At 43.5% G+C, this 15,425-nt stretch overlaps 1 protein-coding gene across 5 annotated transcripts; it reads left to right on the top strand.

Moving 5' to 3' along the window:
- The first annotated feature begins 1,584 nt into the window (after window positions 1-1,584).
- On the top strand, window positions 1,585-15,176 carry LOC106565819 (uncharacterized). Of its 5 annotated transcripts, XM_082959345.1 has the most exons (7): window positions 1,585-3,101; window positions 13,243-13,448; window positions 13,584-13,694; window positions 13,810-13,998; window positions 14,236-14,331; window positions 14,473-14,653; window positions 14,870-15,176. In XM_082959345.1, exon 1 carries the CDS (start codon window positions 2,116-2,118, stop codon window positions 2,863-2,865), a length of 750 nt encoding a protein of 249 aa, XP_082815471.1. In that variant the 5' UTR covers window positions 1,585-2,115; the 3' UTR covers window positions 2,866-3,101; window positions 13,243-13,448; window positions 13,584-13,694; window positions 13,810-13,998; window positions 14,236-14,331; window positions 14,473-14,653; window positions 14,870-15,176. The 5 variants fall into 5 exon arrangements, with proteins under 5 accessions (XP_082815471.1, XP_082815468.1, XP_082815470.1 ...); XM_082959342.1 differs by having other exon boundaries at window positions 14,236-14,653; XM_082959344.1 differs by having other exon boundaries at window positions 13,810-14,331.
- Window positions 15,177-15,425: the final 249 nt, after the last annotated feature.

Genomic DNA, 15,425 nt, shown 5'->3' with positions numbered 1-15,425 from the left:
AAACTTTGTCCACTCTGTTCATAATACATTTGTAGTTTTGGGAACAGAACTATTGAGATGAAAGAAGTCAACGAAACTTTGTCCACTCTGTTCATAATACATTTGTAGTTTTGGGAACAGAACTATTGAGATGAAATGTTTCATCGTTGAGAAAATGTGCAGAATGTCGGCTGAAATCCATTTCCTTTTTACAAATAACTGGTTTTGTTGCACACTGGCATTTTCCAAGTTCTGTTGTCGATTTTGTTTTATTTTTAACGTTATATAGTTCATTTCTATTCTCTAGTATGGAAAAAGAAACAATGTTTGAATAAATAAATATTTAAAAAAGAGTTGTGTGCCATTCAACTTTCATAAGGCACGTGACGTTTGGAAACGTTTAACCAACGATTTGAAAAGCTAAACCAAGACAGACCAGTCTGTCGTTTCCAATGGGAACAAATGAGTCATAGTGAGCAGAACAAGCAAGGAGGTAGGCAGAGCCAAGCACGAGCTAGCAAGATCCTATTGGCCCGTTCTAGCGACATCTGCATAGTGCGCGTGTGCAATAACTTCTAAACAACGCGATTTTTTACAACTTTGGCAAATGGTAAAGTCTACACAACTTAGTCCACTCTGTTCATAACACACTTCTAGTTTTGGGAACAGAAAACTGTATTGAAAACTTGTATCCTTTTCCCTCTTGCTCTCATCCAACACTTCTCACTCTGCCCCTACTCGGATGGTATTGCGCCGTCCCAACCTTCGCTCTCTCTCTCCCGCTACTCTCTCCTCTTCCATCCTATCATCTCTTCCCTATGCTCAAACCTTCTCCAACCTATCTCCTGATTCTGCCTCCTCAACCCTCCTCTCCTCCCTTTCTGCATCCTTTGATTTTCTCTGTCCCCTATCCTCCAGGCCGGCTCGGTCCTCCCCTCCTGCTCCGTGGCTCGACGACTCACTACGAGCTCACAGAACAAGGCTCCGGGCAGCCGAGCGGAAATGGAGGAAAACTCGCCTCCCTGCGGACCTGGCATCCTTTCACTCACTCCTCTCTACATTCTCCTCTTCTGTCTCTGCTGCTAAAGCCACTTTCTACCACTCTAAATTCCAAGCATCTGCCTCTAACCCTAGGAAGCTCTTTGCTACCTTCTCCTCCCTCCTGAATCCTCCTCCCCCTCCCCCCCCCCCTCCTCCCTCTCTGCGGATGACTTCGTCAACCATTTTGAAAAGAAGGTTGACGATATCCGATCCTCGTTTGCTAAGTCAAACGACACCGCTGGTCCTGCTCACACTGCCCTACCCTGTGCTTTGACCTCTTTCTCCCCTCTCTCTCCAGATGAAATCTCGCGTCTTGTGACGGCCGGCCGCCCAACAACCTGCCCACTTGACCCTATCCCCTCCTCTCTTCTCCAGACCATTTCCGGAGACCTTCTCCCCTTCCTCACCTCGCTCATCAACTCATCCTTGACCGCTGGCTACGTCCCTTCCGTCTTCAAGAGAGCGAGAGTTGCACCCCTTCTGAAAAAACCTACACTCGATCCCTCCGATGTCAACAACTACAGACCAGTATCCCTTCTTTCTTTTCTCTCCAAAACTCTTGAACGTGCCGTCCTTGGCCAGCTCTCCTGCTATCTCTCTCAGAATGACCTTCTTGATCCTAATCAGTCAGGTTTCAAGACTGGGCATTCAACTGAGACTGCTCTTCTCTGTGTCACGGAGGCTCTCCGCACTGCTAAAGCTAACTCTCTCTCCTCTGCTCTCATCCTTCTAGACCTATCTGCTGCCTTTGATACTGTGAACCATCAGATCCTCCTCTCCACCCTCTCCGAGTTGGGCATCTCCGGCGCGGCCCACGCTTGGATTGCATCCTACCTGACAGGTCGCTCCTACCAGGTGGCGTGGCGAGAATCTGTCTCCGCACCATGCGCTCTCACCACTGGTGTCCCCCAGGGCTCTGTTCTAGGCCCTCTCCTATTCTCGCTATACACCAAGTCACTTGGCTCTGTCATATCCTCACATGGTCTCTCCTATCATTGCTATGCAGACGACACACAATTAATCTTCTCCTTTCCCCCTTCTGATAACCAGGCGGCGAATCGCATCTCTGCATGTCTGTCAGACATATCAGTGTGGATGACGGATCACCAGCTCAAGCTGAACCTCGGCAAGACGGAGCTGCTCTTCCTCCCGGGGAAGGACTGCCCCTTCCATGATCTCGCCATCACGGTTGACAACTCCCTTGTGTCCTCCTCCCAGAGTGCTAAGAACCTTGGCGTGATCCTGGACAACACCCTGTCGTTCTCCACTAACATCAAGGCGGTGACCCGATCCTGTAGGTTCATGCTCTACAACATTTGCAGAGTACGACCCTGCCTCACACAGGAAGCGGCGCAGGTCCTAATCCAGGCACTTGTCATCTCCCGTCTGGATTACTGCAACTCGCTGTTGGCTGGGCTCCCTGCCTGTGCCATTAAACCCCTACAACTCATCCAGAACGCCGCAGCCCGTCTGGTGTTCAACCTTCCCAAGTTCTCTCACGTCACCCCGCTCCTCCGCTCTCTCCACTGGCTTCCAGTTGAAGCTCGCATCCGCTACAAGACCATGGTGATTGCCTACGGAGCTGTGAAGGGAACGGCACCTCCATACCTTCAGGCTCTGATCAGGCCCTACACCCAAACAAGGGCACTGCGTTCATCCACCACTGGCCTGCTGGCCCCCCTACCTCTGAGGAAGCACAGTTCCCGCTCAGCCCAGTCAAAACTGTTCGCTGCTCTGGCACCCCAATGGTGGAACAAGCTCCCTCACGACGCCAGGACAGCGGAGTCAATCACCACCTTCCGGAGACACCTGAAACCCCACCTCTTTAAGGAATACCTAGGATAGGATAAAGTAATCCTTCTAACCCCCCCTTAAAAGATTTAGATGCACTATTGTAAAGTGGTTGTTCCACTGGATATCATAAGGTGAATGCACCATTTTGTAAGTCGCTCTGGATAAGAGCGTCTGCTAAATGACTTAAATGTAATGTAAATGTAATGTATTGAGAGCAAATGTTTCATCGATGAGAAAATGTGCAGAATGTTGACCGAAATCCATCTCCTCCCACTGCTGGACACATGGTGAGTGGAAACGCCAATTTGTTTAAAATGTATACATCTGGACACTTCTGATGACTTATCATGACGTCCAACGAGTTGACACTTGCAGGGCGAGGGAAGAGTTAATTCATTTTAAATGGACCGCTCTTGCGTGGAAATTTGTCAGTCGTTCATCGCACGGTTGTGTTTTCAGTCATCATGAAACAGTTGTGTGCGCTACAGTCAATTATGATTGCATTTCATATCTTGGCTAGAAGACAACGCATCCGCAGACATCGAATGTTAGCCATTCTACTATATCAGGTAAATTGAAAATTACAATGTATACGTGTGATGTCAGGGAAAGTTATATGCGCAAGTTAACGTTTCCCAAAAAGAATCAAACAAAACATAATTACTTTTATGATATGTGTTTGAGCCGCCATGTGCATTAGTAGCACACTTTCTAACTTATTCACATTCGTTTTTAATTCCATTTGTATGTTGACTTCTCCATATTAATGTTGGTTTTAAGTTATGGCGGACTTTTCTTAGCGGATGTACAATCATCACGAATTGAATTATTGGGCGTTTCAGGCCCGGGCTGCGTTTGAAATTCATAAAATACTTTTTTGTTGTTAAATAAATCAATCTATTTTATATTTGAGAGTCTTAAATATTTTTTATTAACAACAAATCAATACAGGAAGTACATGTGGGAACAAGTGTGTATATATAAATAATATACAAAGGACAATTGGGCTAGGGGGTACAATATCACATTAAACATGCACTTATAATTCTAACAGCTTTTTTGTTAGTAGAGTATTTAATTGTCTTAACATTTTGTTCAATTTCTTTTTGTAAGGTAAGAAAATGTGGTGTTTTGTTTGTAAATGTACATTTGTGAATATGAAATTTGGCCAAAAGAATAATGAAATTAATGACATAAAATTGTTTCAGCTTATTTCTATCGTAGGTAAAGAATCCAAGCAGTACATCTCTCCACAATAGTGTAAAATCTTCATAAATGTGTTCAATTATAAATCTACTGATGTCTTGCCATAGTTTTCTTATATGAATACAATGCCAAAAAAGATGCAACATCGTTTCTGGGTGATCATTACAAAAGGTACAATTTGAGTTTGTTTTCCTTAAACTTCTTCATATAGTGGATGGGAGGATAATATTAATGAAAAATTTTAAAGGAAACTTCCTTAATTTTGTTAACAAGTAGGAAACTTTGTTTCCAACAGATATTATCAATAAATCCGTTCCAATAAGGCATGGTATAGATACGAACCTTGTTTCAGCAGGATGTTGTATCGCTCTGTTAAATGGACCAAAAGAGAAACAAATCTTTCCTACTGATGAGTCAATGGAAGGTAGGTTCTGGTCTTAACATGTTCCTGAATAATAAAGCAACACATGAGGGAATGGCATCTAAAACAATTGCAAAATCTTTAGGTGTTACAGGGACCTTGTAAAGTGATATGAATTCCTTGTAAATGCAGAGGTTTTTTACTTATTTACAAGTTGGCTCACCAATAGGATATTATTTCGGAACCAATATTCTAAAAATAAGTATTTTTATACAATATACCTCGATTATTCCATATATAATATCTGTGTGGAGAAAAATTATGCTTATAAATTAAGGACCATGACAAGAACCTGCCGAAGAAAATCAGAAAGTTTCACTGGAACTTTGTCAATATTATAATTGCAAACCAACATGAAGTTAAGGCCACTAAAAGTAGAGAAGACATGATGAGGAATAAAATTCTACATAGAAGTGGGACTTTTTATTTATTTATTTAACCAGGTAGGCCAGTTGAGAACAAGTTCTCATTTACAACTGCGACCTGGCCAAGATAAAGCAATGCAGTGCGACAAAAAACAACACAGAGTTACACATGGGATAAACAAAAGTACAGTCAAAACACAATAGAAAAATCTATATACAGTGTCTGCAAATGGAGTAAGGAGGTAAGGCAGTAAATAGGCTAATAGTAGCGAAGTAATTACAATTTAGCAAATGAACACTGGAGTGACAGATGTGCAGATGATGATGTGCAAGTAGAAATACTGGTGTGCAAAAGAGCAAAAAAAGTAAATAAAAACAATATGGGGATGAGGTAGGTAGTTGGATGGGTTATTTACAGATGGGCTGTGTACTGCTGCAGCGCTCGGTAAGCTGCTCAGATAGCTGATGCTTAAAGTTAGTGAGGGAGATATGTCTCCAACTTCAACGATTTTTGAAATTTGTTCCAGTCATTGGCAGTAGAGAACTGGAAGGAAAGGCGGCCAAAGTAGGTGTTGGCTTTGGGGATGACCAGTGAGATATACCTTCTGGAGCGTGTGCTACGGGTGGGTGTTGTTATTGTGACCAGTGAGCTGAGATAAGGCGGAGCTTTACCTAGCAAAGACTTATAGATGACCTGGAGGCAGTAGGTTTGGCGACGAATATGTAGCGAGGGCCAGCCAACGAGAGCATACAGGTCGTGACTTCCCTGTGGCTCAGTTGGTAGAGCATGGTGTTTGCAACGCCAGCATGGTGTTTGCAACGCCAGGGTTGTGGGTTCGATTCCCACGGGGGGCCAGTACCAAAAAAATATTTAAAAAATGCATGAAATGAAAAGGCAATGTATGAAATGTATGTATTCACTACTGTAAGTCGCTCTGGATAAGAGCGTCTGCTAAAATGACTAAAAGGTAAATGTAGTATATGGGGCTTTGGTGACAAAACGGATGGCACTGTGATAAACTGCATCCAGTTTGCTGAGTAGAGTGTTGGAGGCTATTTTGTAAACGACATCGCCGAAGTTGAGGATCGGTAGGATAGTCAGTTTTTACATTTACATTTACGTCATTTAGCAGACGCTCTTATCCAGAGTTTTACGAGGGTATGTTTAGCAGCGTGAGTGAAGGAGGCTTTGTTGCAAAATAGGAAGCCGATTCTAGATTTAATTTTGGATTGGAGATGCTTAATGTGAGTCTGGAAGGAGAGTTTACAGTCTAGCCAGACACCGAGGCATTTGTAGTTGTCCACATATTCTAAGTCAGAACCGTCCAGAGTAGTGATGCTAGTCAGGTGGACGGGTGCGGGCAGCGATCGGTTGAAGAGCATGCATTTCGTTTTACTAGCGTTTAAGAGCAGTTGGAGGCCACGGAAGGAGTGTTGTATGGCATTGAAGCTGGTTTGGAGGTTTGTTAACACAGTGTTCAAAGAAGGGCCAGATGTATATAGAATGGTGTCGTCTGCGTAGAGGTGGATCAAGGAATCACCCGCAGCAAGAGCGATATCATTGATATATACAGAGAAAAGAGTTGGCCCGAGAATTGAACCCTGTGGTACCCCCATAGAGACTGCTAGAGGTCCAGACAACAGGCTCTCCGACTTGACACACTGAACTCTATCTGAGAATTAGTTGGTGAACCAGGCGAGGCAGTCATTTGAGAAACCAAGGCTGTTGAGTCTGCCGATAAGAATACGGTGATTGACAGAGTCGACAGCCTTGGCCAGGTCTATGAAGATGGCTGCACGGCTGTCTTTTATCGATGGCGGTTATGATATCGTTTAGGACCTTGAGCGTGGCTGAGGTTCACCCATGACCAGCTCGGAAACCGGGTTGCACAGCGGAGAAGGTACGGTGGGATTCGAAATGGTCAGTGATCTGTTTAACTTGGTTTTCAAAGACTTTAGAAAGGCAGGGCAGGATGGATATAGGTCTGTAACAGCTTGGGTCTAAAGTGTCTCCCCCTTTGAAGAGGGGGATAACCGCGGCAGCTTTCCAGTCTTTTGGAATCTCGGACGATACGAAAGAAAGGTTGAACAGACTAGTAATAGGGGTTGCAACAATGGCGGCGGATCATTTTAGAAAGAGAGGGTCCAGATTGTCTAGCCCAGCTGATTTGTACGGGTCCAGGTTTTGCAGCTCTTTCAGAACATCTGTTATCTGGATTTGGGTGAAGGAGAAGCTGGGGAGGCTTGGGCAAGTAGCTGCGGGGGGTGCGGAGCTGTTGGCCGGGGTTGGGTTAGCCAGGAGGAAAGCTTGGCCAGCCATAGAGAAATGCTTATTGAAATTCTCGATTATCGTGGATTTATCGGAGGTGACAGTGTTTCCTAGCCTGAATGCAGTGGGCAGCTGGGAGGAGGTGCTCTTATTCTCCATGGACTTTACAGTGTCCCAGACCTTTTTGGAGTTTGTGCTACAGGATGCACATTTCTGTTTGAAAAAGCTAGCCTTTGCTTTCCTAACTGACTGTGTATATTGATTCCTGACTTCCCTGAAAAGTTGCATATCGCGGGGACTATTCGATGATAATGCAGTACGCCACAGAATGTTTTTGTGCTGGTCGAGGGCAGTCCGGTCTGGAGTGAACCAAGGGCTATATGTTTTTAGTTCTAAAGTTTTTGAAAGGGGCATGCTTATTTAAGATGGCGAGGAAATTACTTTTAAAGAACAACCAGGCATCCTCTATTGACGGGATGAGGTCAATATCCTTCCAGGATACCCAGGCCAGGTTGATTAGAAAGGCTTGCTCGCAGAAGTGTTTTAGGGAGCGTTTGACAGTGATGAGGAGTGGTCGTTTGACCGCGGACCCATAACGGATGCAGGCAATGAGGCAGTGTTTGCTGAGATCCTGATTTGAAAACAGCAGAGGTGTATTTGGAGGGCAAGTTGGTCAGGATAATATCTGAGGGTGCCCATGTTTACTGATTAAGGGTTGTACCTGGTGGGTTCCTTGATAATTTGTGTGAGATTGAGGGCATCTAGCTTAGATTGTAGGACGGCCGGGGTGTTAAGCATATCCCAGTTTAGGTCACCTAACAGAACGAACTCTGAAGATAGATGGGGGGGCAATCAATTCACATATGGTGTCTAAGGCACAGCTGGGAGCTGAGGGGGGTCTATAACAGCCGGCAACAGTGAGAGACTTATTTCTTGGAGAGATTAATAAAAAAAAATGATGTTTGGGCATAGACCTGGAAAGTATGACAGAACTTTGCAGGCTATCTCTGCAGTAAATTGCAGCTCCTCCCCCTTTGGCAGTTCTGTCTTGACGGAAAATGTTGTAGTTAGGGATGGAAATCTCAGAATTTTTGGTGGCCTTCCTAAGCCAGGATTCAGACACAGCAAGGACATCAGGTTTGGCGGAGTGTGCTAAAGCAGTGAGTAAAACAAACTTAGGGAGGAGGCTTCTGATGTTAACATGCATGAAACCAAGGCTTTTTTGGAGGGGGAATTATTTTATCCAATTGATCTTAAAAGTATTATTTAAGGTAGTAAAGTCCAGAAACTTCAGCCCACCATACTCAAGTGTGTTCATTACAACAGTTTCCCTAATGTAATGGCTACGGTTTCTCCACAGAAGGTTGAAAAGCATCTCGTCTATCTCCTTGCTTATTTTACCGTCAAGATATAAAGATAGAGCGCCATATGTTAACCAAGGCTGAAGGTATCTCTAGGCTATTAGGACTCTTCCTTCTAAAGATAAGTCCCTTTGTAGCCATTGATTTAGCTTCATCTGGGTTTTTTTTAATTAGAGGGTTAAAATTTAGTAAGCCTCTAGACTTAAGATCCTTAGTAATGGTTATGCCTAAATATGTAAGTTCTTCTTTCACTGGAATACCATAATATGAAGGTATCACAATCTTTGACAGCCATGAGTTCACATTTATTAATGTTAAGATATAGACCAGACGCTTTGGAAAAGGATTGTATCACATTGATCGATATGGGAATTTGGTTAGTGTTTTTCAGAAAAAGTGTAGTATCGTCAGCTGGCTTATAATAATTTCTTTACCAGCTATGGAAATGCCTTGTACAGGACTATTATTTCAAGAATTTGTAAGAATTTGGGTGGTTTAATAAAAACCGATACAGAGAGATAGGACAACCTTGCCTATTTCCTCTCTTTAACTCAAATCTAGGGGAGGTGCCATATGTCAATTTGATAGAGCTGTTACCATTTGTATAGAGAGCCTTAATAGCCTTAAAGAAAAAATCCCCAAAGCCAAATTTCTCATGGGAGTTGAAGAGGAACTGATGCCCTACTGTGTCAAATGCTTTATAAAAATCTAAAAATAATATGAAGCTATCCTCGGTTATTAGGTCTGAGTAGTCAAGTATGTCTAATACTAGTCTGATATTGTTAGAAATATGTCTGTTCCTCATAAAGCCAGACTGTGTTTCATCAATGATTGCATCCAGGACTTCTTTCATTCTTTTTGAAAGTAGTAAGGCTAATATCTTATAGTCATTATTAAGAAGACAAATTGGACGCCAGTTATCGATGAGCAGCACTTCTTTTTTAGGCTTTAGGTATCAGTGTTATTAACCCCTGACTCATTGTAGGAGGGAGGCATTTTTTTTAATACTCTCTAAAAAGACCAAATAGGAAGGGTGTTCAGAAAATAATTTGTAAAATTCTGAAGTAATTTCATCAACACCTGGTGATTTAATGTTCTTTAGATGTTTGATAGACTCTATAATCTCTTCAAAATTGATGGGTTCATCACACTGGTTAGATTCGGTATCACTGATAGAGTGAACATTGTTCAGTGAGTCAAAAAACATATCTGTGGATTCCTGACAGTACGTAGAGCTATACAATTTCCTGTAAACATTGCTACAGTATTTAGCGATTTTAATTTTTGGTCATCTGTAATAACACCAATGTTTAACTTATGGATAGTGTTATTTGTAGAGTGAAATTTCTCAAGTCTAAAGGAATAGGATGAATTATGTTCTCCCTCCACAATCCACTTTTTCCTGATCTAATAAAGGCTCCTTCTGCTTTTAATCTCTATATATTATCCAGTTTATTTAGTCTCATATATATTGTAACGACCCGGTATTGTGTTCTGTGTTTGTGGGTGTGTTATGGTTCTCATGGCTACTAGCAGGGGTTAAATATGTCAGGACAGAGGGAAAGGTTGGGGGGGTATGATGGGTAATCCCGCGGGATTTGGAAATGCATAAATAGGGATTACTGTCTCATCTTCTCTCTTTTTTCTGTTCGGGCCTTGATCTGTTCCTATGGGAGTAACCCTTAATTAGACTTGGTATAATTGTGTACGTTCGGCATTTAGCGGTGTGGGCTGTGGCCTGAACAATAGCCCAGTTTAGGAATAAACCTGTGTTCTGACCTGCACACCTAGAGTCCGTCTCTTTTTCCTTTATGACCCAGCCGGGTCATAAACTAATATATATATATATATATATATATATATTAGTTTATTTTGTAACTCAATCAGTTTCATTTTCTCCTCCCCGAGAGCTGGCACGGGACCTCTGAGAAAGGTAAGTTATCTTAATGATCACCTTTTGCTCCTCAGCTTTTCTGGTTTTAGCAAGATTACTACCATATTTTCTAAGGTATTTGGACACCTCAAATTTAGAGCTCCCAGTTCTTGCAATAAGATTTTTCTTCACAAACCCTTTCCCAAAAGTGTGAGAGCAGCTCTTTAACCTCAACTTAACTACACTGCTCAAAAAAATAAAGGGAACACTTAAACAACACAATGTAACTCCAAGTCAATCACACTTCTGTGAAATCAAACTGTCCACTTAGGAAGCAACACTGATTGACAATACATTTCACATGCTGTTGTGCAAATGGAATAGACAACAGGTGGAAATTATAGGCAATTAGCAAGACACCCCCAATAAAGGAGTGGTTCTGCAGGTGGGGACCACAGACCACTTCTCAGTTCCTATGCTTCCTGGCTGATGTTTTGGTCACTTTTGAATGCTGGCGGTGCTTTCACTCTAGTGGTAGCATGAGACGGAGTCTACAACCCACACAAGTGGCTCAGGTAGTGCAGCTCATCCAGGATGGCACATCAATGCGAGCTGTGGCAAGAAGGTTTGCTGTGTCTGTCAGCGTAGTGTCCAGAGCATGGAGGCGCTACCAGGAGACAGGCCAGTACATCAGGAGATGTGGAGGAGGCCGTAGGAGGGCAACAACCCAGCAGCAGGACCGCTACCTCCGCCTTTGTGCAAGGAGGAGCAGGAGAAGCACTGCCAGAGCCCTGCAAAATGACCTCCAGCAGGCCACAAATGTGCATGTGTCTGCTCAAATGGTCAGAAACAGACTCCATGAGGGTGGTATGAGGGCCCGACGTCCACAGGTGGGGGTTGTGCTTACAGCCCAACACCGTGCAGGACGTTTGGCATTTGCCAGAGAACACCAAGATTGGCAAATTCGCCACTGGCACCCTGTGCTCTTCACAGATGAAAGCAGGTTCACACTGAGCACGTGACAGACGTGACAGAGTCTGGAGACGCCGTGGAGAACGTTCTGCTGCCTGCAACATCCTCCAGCATGACCGGTTTGGCGGTGGGTCAGTCATGGTGTGGGGTGGCATTTCTTTGGGGGGCCGCACAGCCCTCCATGTGCTCGCCAGAGGTAGCCTGACTGCCATTAGGTACCGAGATGAGATCCTCAGACCCCTTGTGAGACCATATGCTGGTGCGGTTGGCCCTGGGTTCCTCCTAATGCAAGACAATGCTAGACCTCATGTGGCTGGAGTGTGTCAGCAGTTCCTGCAAGAGGAAGGCATTGATGCTATGGACTGGCCCGCCCGTTCCCCAGACCTGAATCCAATTGAGCACATCTGGGAAATCATGTCTCGCTCCATCCACCAACATCACGTTGCACCACAGACTGTCCAGGTGTTGGCGGATGCTTTAGTCCAGGTCTGGGAGGAGATCCCTCAGGAGGCCATCCGCCACCTCATCAGGAGCATGCCCAGGCGTTGTAGGGAGGTCATACAGGCACGTGGAGGCCACACACACTACTGAGTCTCATTTTGACTTGTTTTAAGGACATTACATCAAAGTTGGATCAGCCTGTAGTGTGGTTTTCCACTTTAATTTTGAGTGTGACTCCAAATCCAGACCTCCATGGGTTGATAAATTGGATTTCCATTGATTATTTTGTGTGATTTTGTCAGCACATTCAACTATGTAAAGAAAAAAGTATTTAAGAAGATTATTTATTTCATTCAGATCTAGGATGTGTTGTTTAAGTGTTTCCTTTATTTTTTTGAGCAGTATATATAATTATTTAATAACGAGCTATTTAGCTTCCAGAAGGATCCTCTACCAAGGTTAGTATCAGGGGTAAATATTTCGATATCAATGTAAATGGCCCTATGGTCTGTGAGGGGAGTAGTACAAATATGTGTAGTAACACACTCACTATCAATACATCAAGCCAAAAATCTATTCTGGATTGTCTGGAACCTGTTTTGTTACTCCAAGTGAACGAACTGTCGGCCAGAAACCTCTCTCTCCATATATCAGTAAGATCAAACTTTTCTATAAAAAGTATTAAACCCAAATTCTGACTGGTTGAAGAAGAAAAAAAGACACACCCTCGTCTTATATCCTTGGGGTAATCCCGTCACCATTTTGGACAACGATTAGTCAAACAAGGGAAATTCTCAACGTAAGCCACTTAGCCCTTCTTTTTGATCGAGTTTGCGAGTGTACAATTATTTTCACTTCAGGCCTGAAACGCCCCATAATTCAATTCGCGATAATTGTACATCCGCTAAGAAATGTCCGCCGAAACTTAAGATCTCAACGTCAATATGGATAAGTAAACATACAAGTAAACTAATGTAAAAATGTTCGAAATTGTCCTACTAATGGACATGACGGCACAAACACATCTCATAAAAGTAGTAATATTTGTGTTTGGTTTGCTTTTGGAATTCTTTTGAATTAAACATTTTCCTCCTTCAGAAGTTCCAGCTAGGCAGGCTAACGTTATTTAGCTAATTAATTTGCTAGCTATCATACAGTAGGCGTATATTAATAATTATATAGTTAATATAGACATGCAATTATAATTGACTGTAGCGCATATAAAGCACCCACAAGCTACCGGTGGCTGAAACGCAATCATCGCGGGATGAACAGTGACGGATTTCCGGGCAAGGGCGGTCCATTAAAAAAAATAATTCCTTCCGCCCTTGCCCTGCAAGTGTATAATCGTCAGATGTCATGAAACGTCATCAGAAGTGTCCACTTAATTTGAGGGCTGAGGGGATAGGGTGTCTCGTTTAAGTGTTTGGAATGCTGCCCTTGAGTCATCGTGGAAAATGTTACATTTGTCAGTACTATACACAATGTATGCATTTCATTACTGCATGTTGTTTCGTCAGACACTGGGCTGAGGATGTGTGTGGAGGACTGCATCACAAATACATGGGTAAGATTAATATTAGACTGCATTCATCCTGAAGGCGGAGGGCGCCTCTCAGTACAGAGACCGAGGTGGAAAGAATGTGATTCAGATACGTACCAGCCTTCCTACAACAAGAGTCCGCAGTCCTTGAGCCCAGCCTTGTCCCAAAGACATTTTGATAAGGTACGCAAAGTATAGGTGTTCAGCTGATCCTGGCTAGGGGGCTGGATGTTTCTTTGGGGGGGCTTCATTTGCACCCTGCCTGGAGAGAGATTTGTGTATTAACCAGACGGTCTGCATCCACCCCTTTTCCCTCAGAATGCCCCAGTGGATGAGTGTGTGCTGGCAGCAATGACCCAAGCAAGATGCAGTACAGCACCAACAACTGTGGCAGCGGGAGCCTGCTAGAGAAGTCCTACAAGGTGCAGAGTGAGTTGGATTCATCTTCACATGAAATCCACACTAACTCATCAACTGGGACAGCATGCATCCTCAAACTTGGTTCCCCGTGTATTACTGAATGTTTGTGTACCATTTCATTCAGGATCCGCTGCTCTTGGCTGACGGCTTTTATGAATGGAGGAGGCAGGAGAAAGACAAGCAGCCCTTCATCTATTTCCCCCAGACTCAAGGACCCGCTCACGTGAAAACAGAGGACCAGGATGAGGGGACACCCTATAAGGAGGATAAACAGACATGCATGTCTGAAGAAGGCTCTGTAGACCTGGAAGAGGTGAGCCTACCCACACATGCACCTTGCATCACTAAGAAAACTAACATTCAGAATAAGATGATTGAGTCTGATTACACTGAGATCTCCCATCTTCCCTTTTCTTCTCAAAAACACTTTAGCACTCTCCCACTGACTCCATCCTGACCCATTTTGTGATCCTTCTGTTTGTCTGCAGTAATGAAATCATGTAAACTTTGCCTTTTGACCGACTTTATGTATTTCTGTCGGAGGACAAAGGAGTCTGAGTCGAGATGATGGCTGTTGCTGACCATTGCAGGACTGTTTGACTCCCCATAGTGGAGATCCCTTCTAGACCTACACTGATCACTCTGGGTACATCCCCTATCTTCAAGGCATCCATGACCAGTATGGGTCTGTTTAAAACATTACTCTCTTCTTGAGTAAAGTATGTTCTTTTATGTATGAAAGTTTGTGTGCGAAGTAGAATCACCAATGATTTTGCTTGTGTTGCAGGATGCCAGCAATTCTCAAGAGGTCAGAAGATGGCTGTTTTTTGGTGAGGTGAAGTCATTGGATGCCCTAAAACTGCTTCAGTCCAAAAACAAACTGACTTTTCACCCTGTCTCTTCACTGGTCAACAACTCTCAAAACAATTCCCGAGTGCCTGCTGCCAGTGGATCCTCAGGCTAAGAAGGTACAACTACATGACTTCACTGAGCTACATACCCATATTTGAGATGTCTGTGTTCCAATCATTGAATAGCTCCTGATCATTGGTCTGGGACAACCTTTCTAAACACTTGACATATACTAGATGTAAAACCTTGAAGAGTAAAAATACTTAATGGGCTCCATACCATACTACACTTTCCTCCCTGCCTCCCCTCATCATACACACTTCCTTCCCCAGGAGCCCAAGCCCTCAGCTGGCAGTAAGATGATGGGCTGGCTGAAGAGCAGCACACCCTCCAAGAGGAAAGAGCCAGACACTGGGGAAGTCAAACAGGAGGGCCACACAGGAGAGACCAGGCAGGCCTGAGAAGCAGCCGAAGACTGCAGGGCCTCGCCAACAGTGGCTGCAGGGAGCCAGTAAGAAACCCAGGACCAACATTGACTGACTGAAGAATGTCTTGAGGTGGAAGAGCGCAAATGGTTTAATAATTTTTATGTCTGGTGTTGGTTGAAGATAATGTAATTAAACATTTGACAGATTGATGGTCCTGTGTTCTGTCAACTTTCACAAGTAACCAATTTTTATATAAGTAGTGGACTGAATACAAATACCAAGTGAGTGTCCCCATGCAAAATGACACATTTCAATGTATTCAAGAGTATACTATAGATTTTAGTAAACTGTCTTTCAACAGATGTGTGTATGAGAGCCATGATAGTAACCTGTGCTTTAACTACCTGTTCTACTAACACTAACACACACAGATTCTTTATTCAATAACCATTATTATTAC

Source organism: Salmo salar, chromosome 12, assembly GCF_965601325.2.
Source record: "Salmo salar chromosome 12, fSalSal1, whole genome shotgun sequence".
NCBI classification, from domain to species: Eukaryota; Metazoa; Chordata; class Actinopteri; order Salmoniformes; family Salmonidae; genus Salmo; species Salmo salar.
This window is presented reverse-complemented; position numbering and strand designations above follow the sequence as displayed.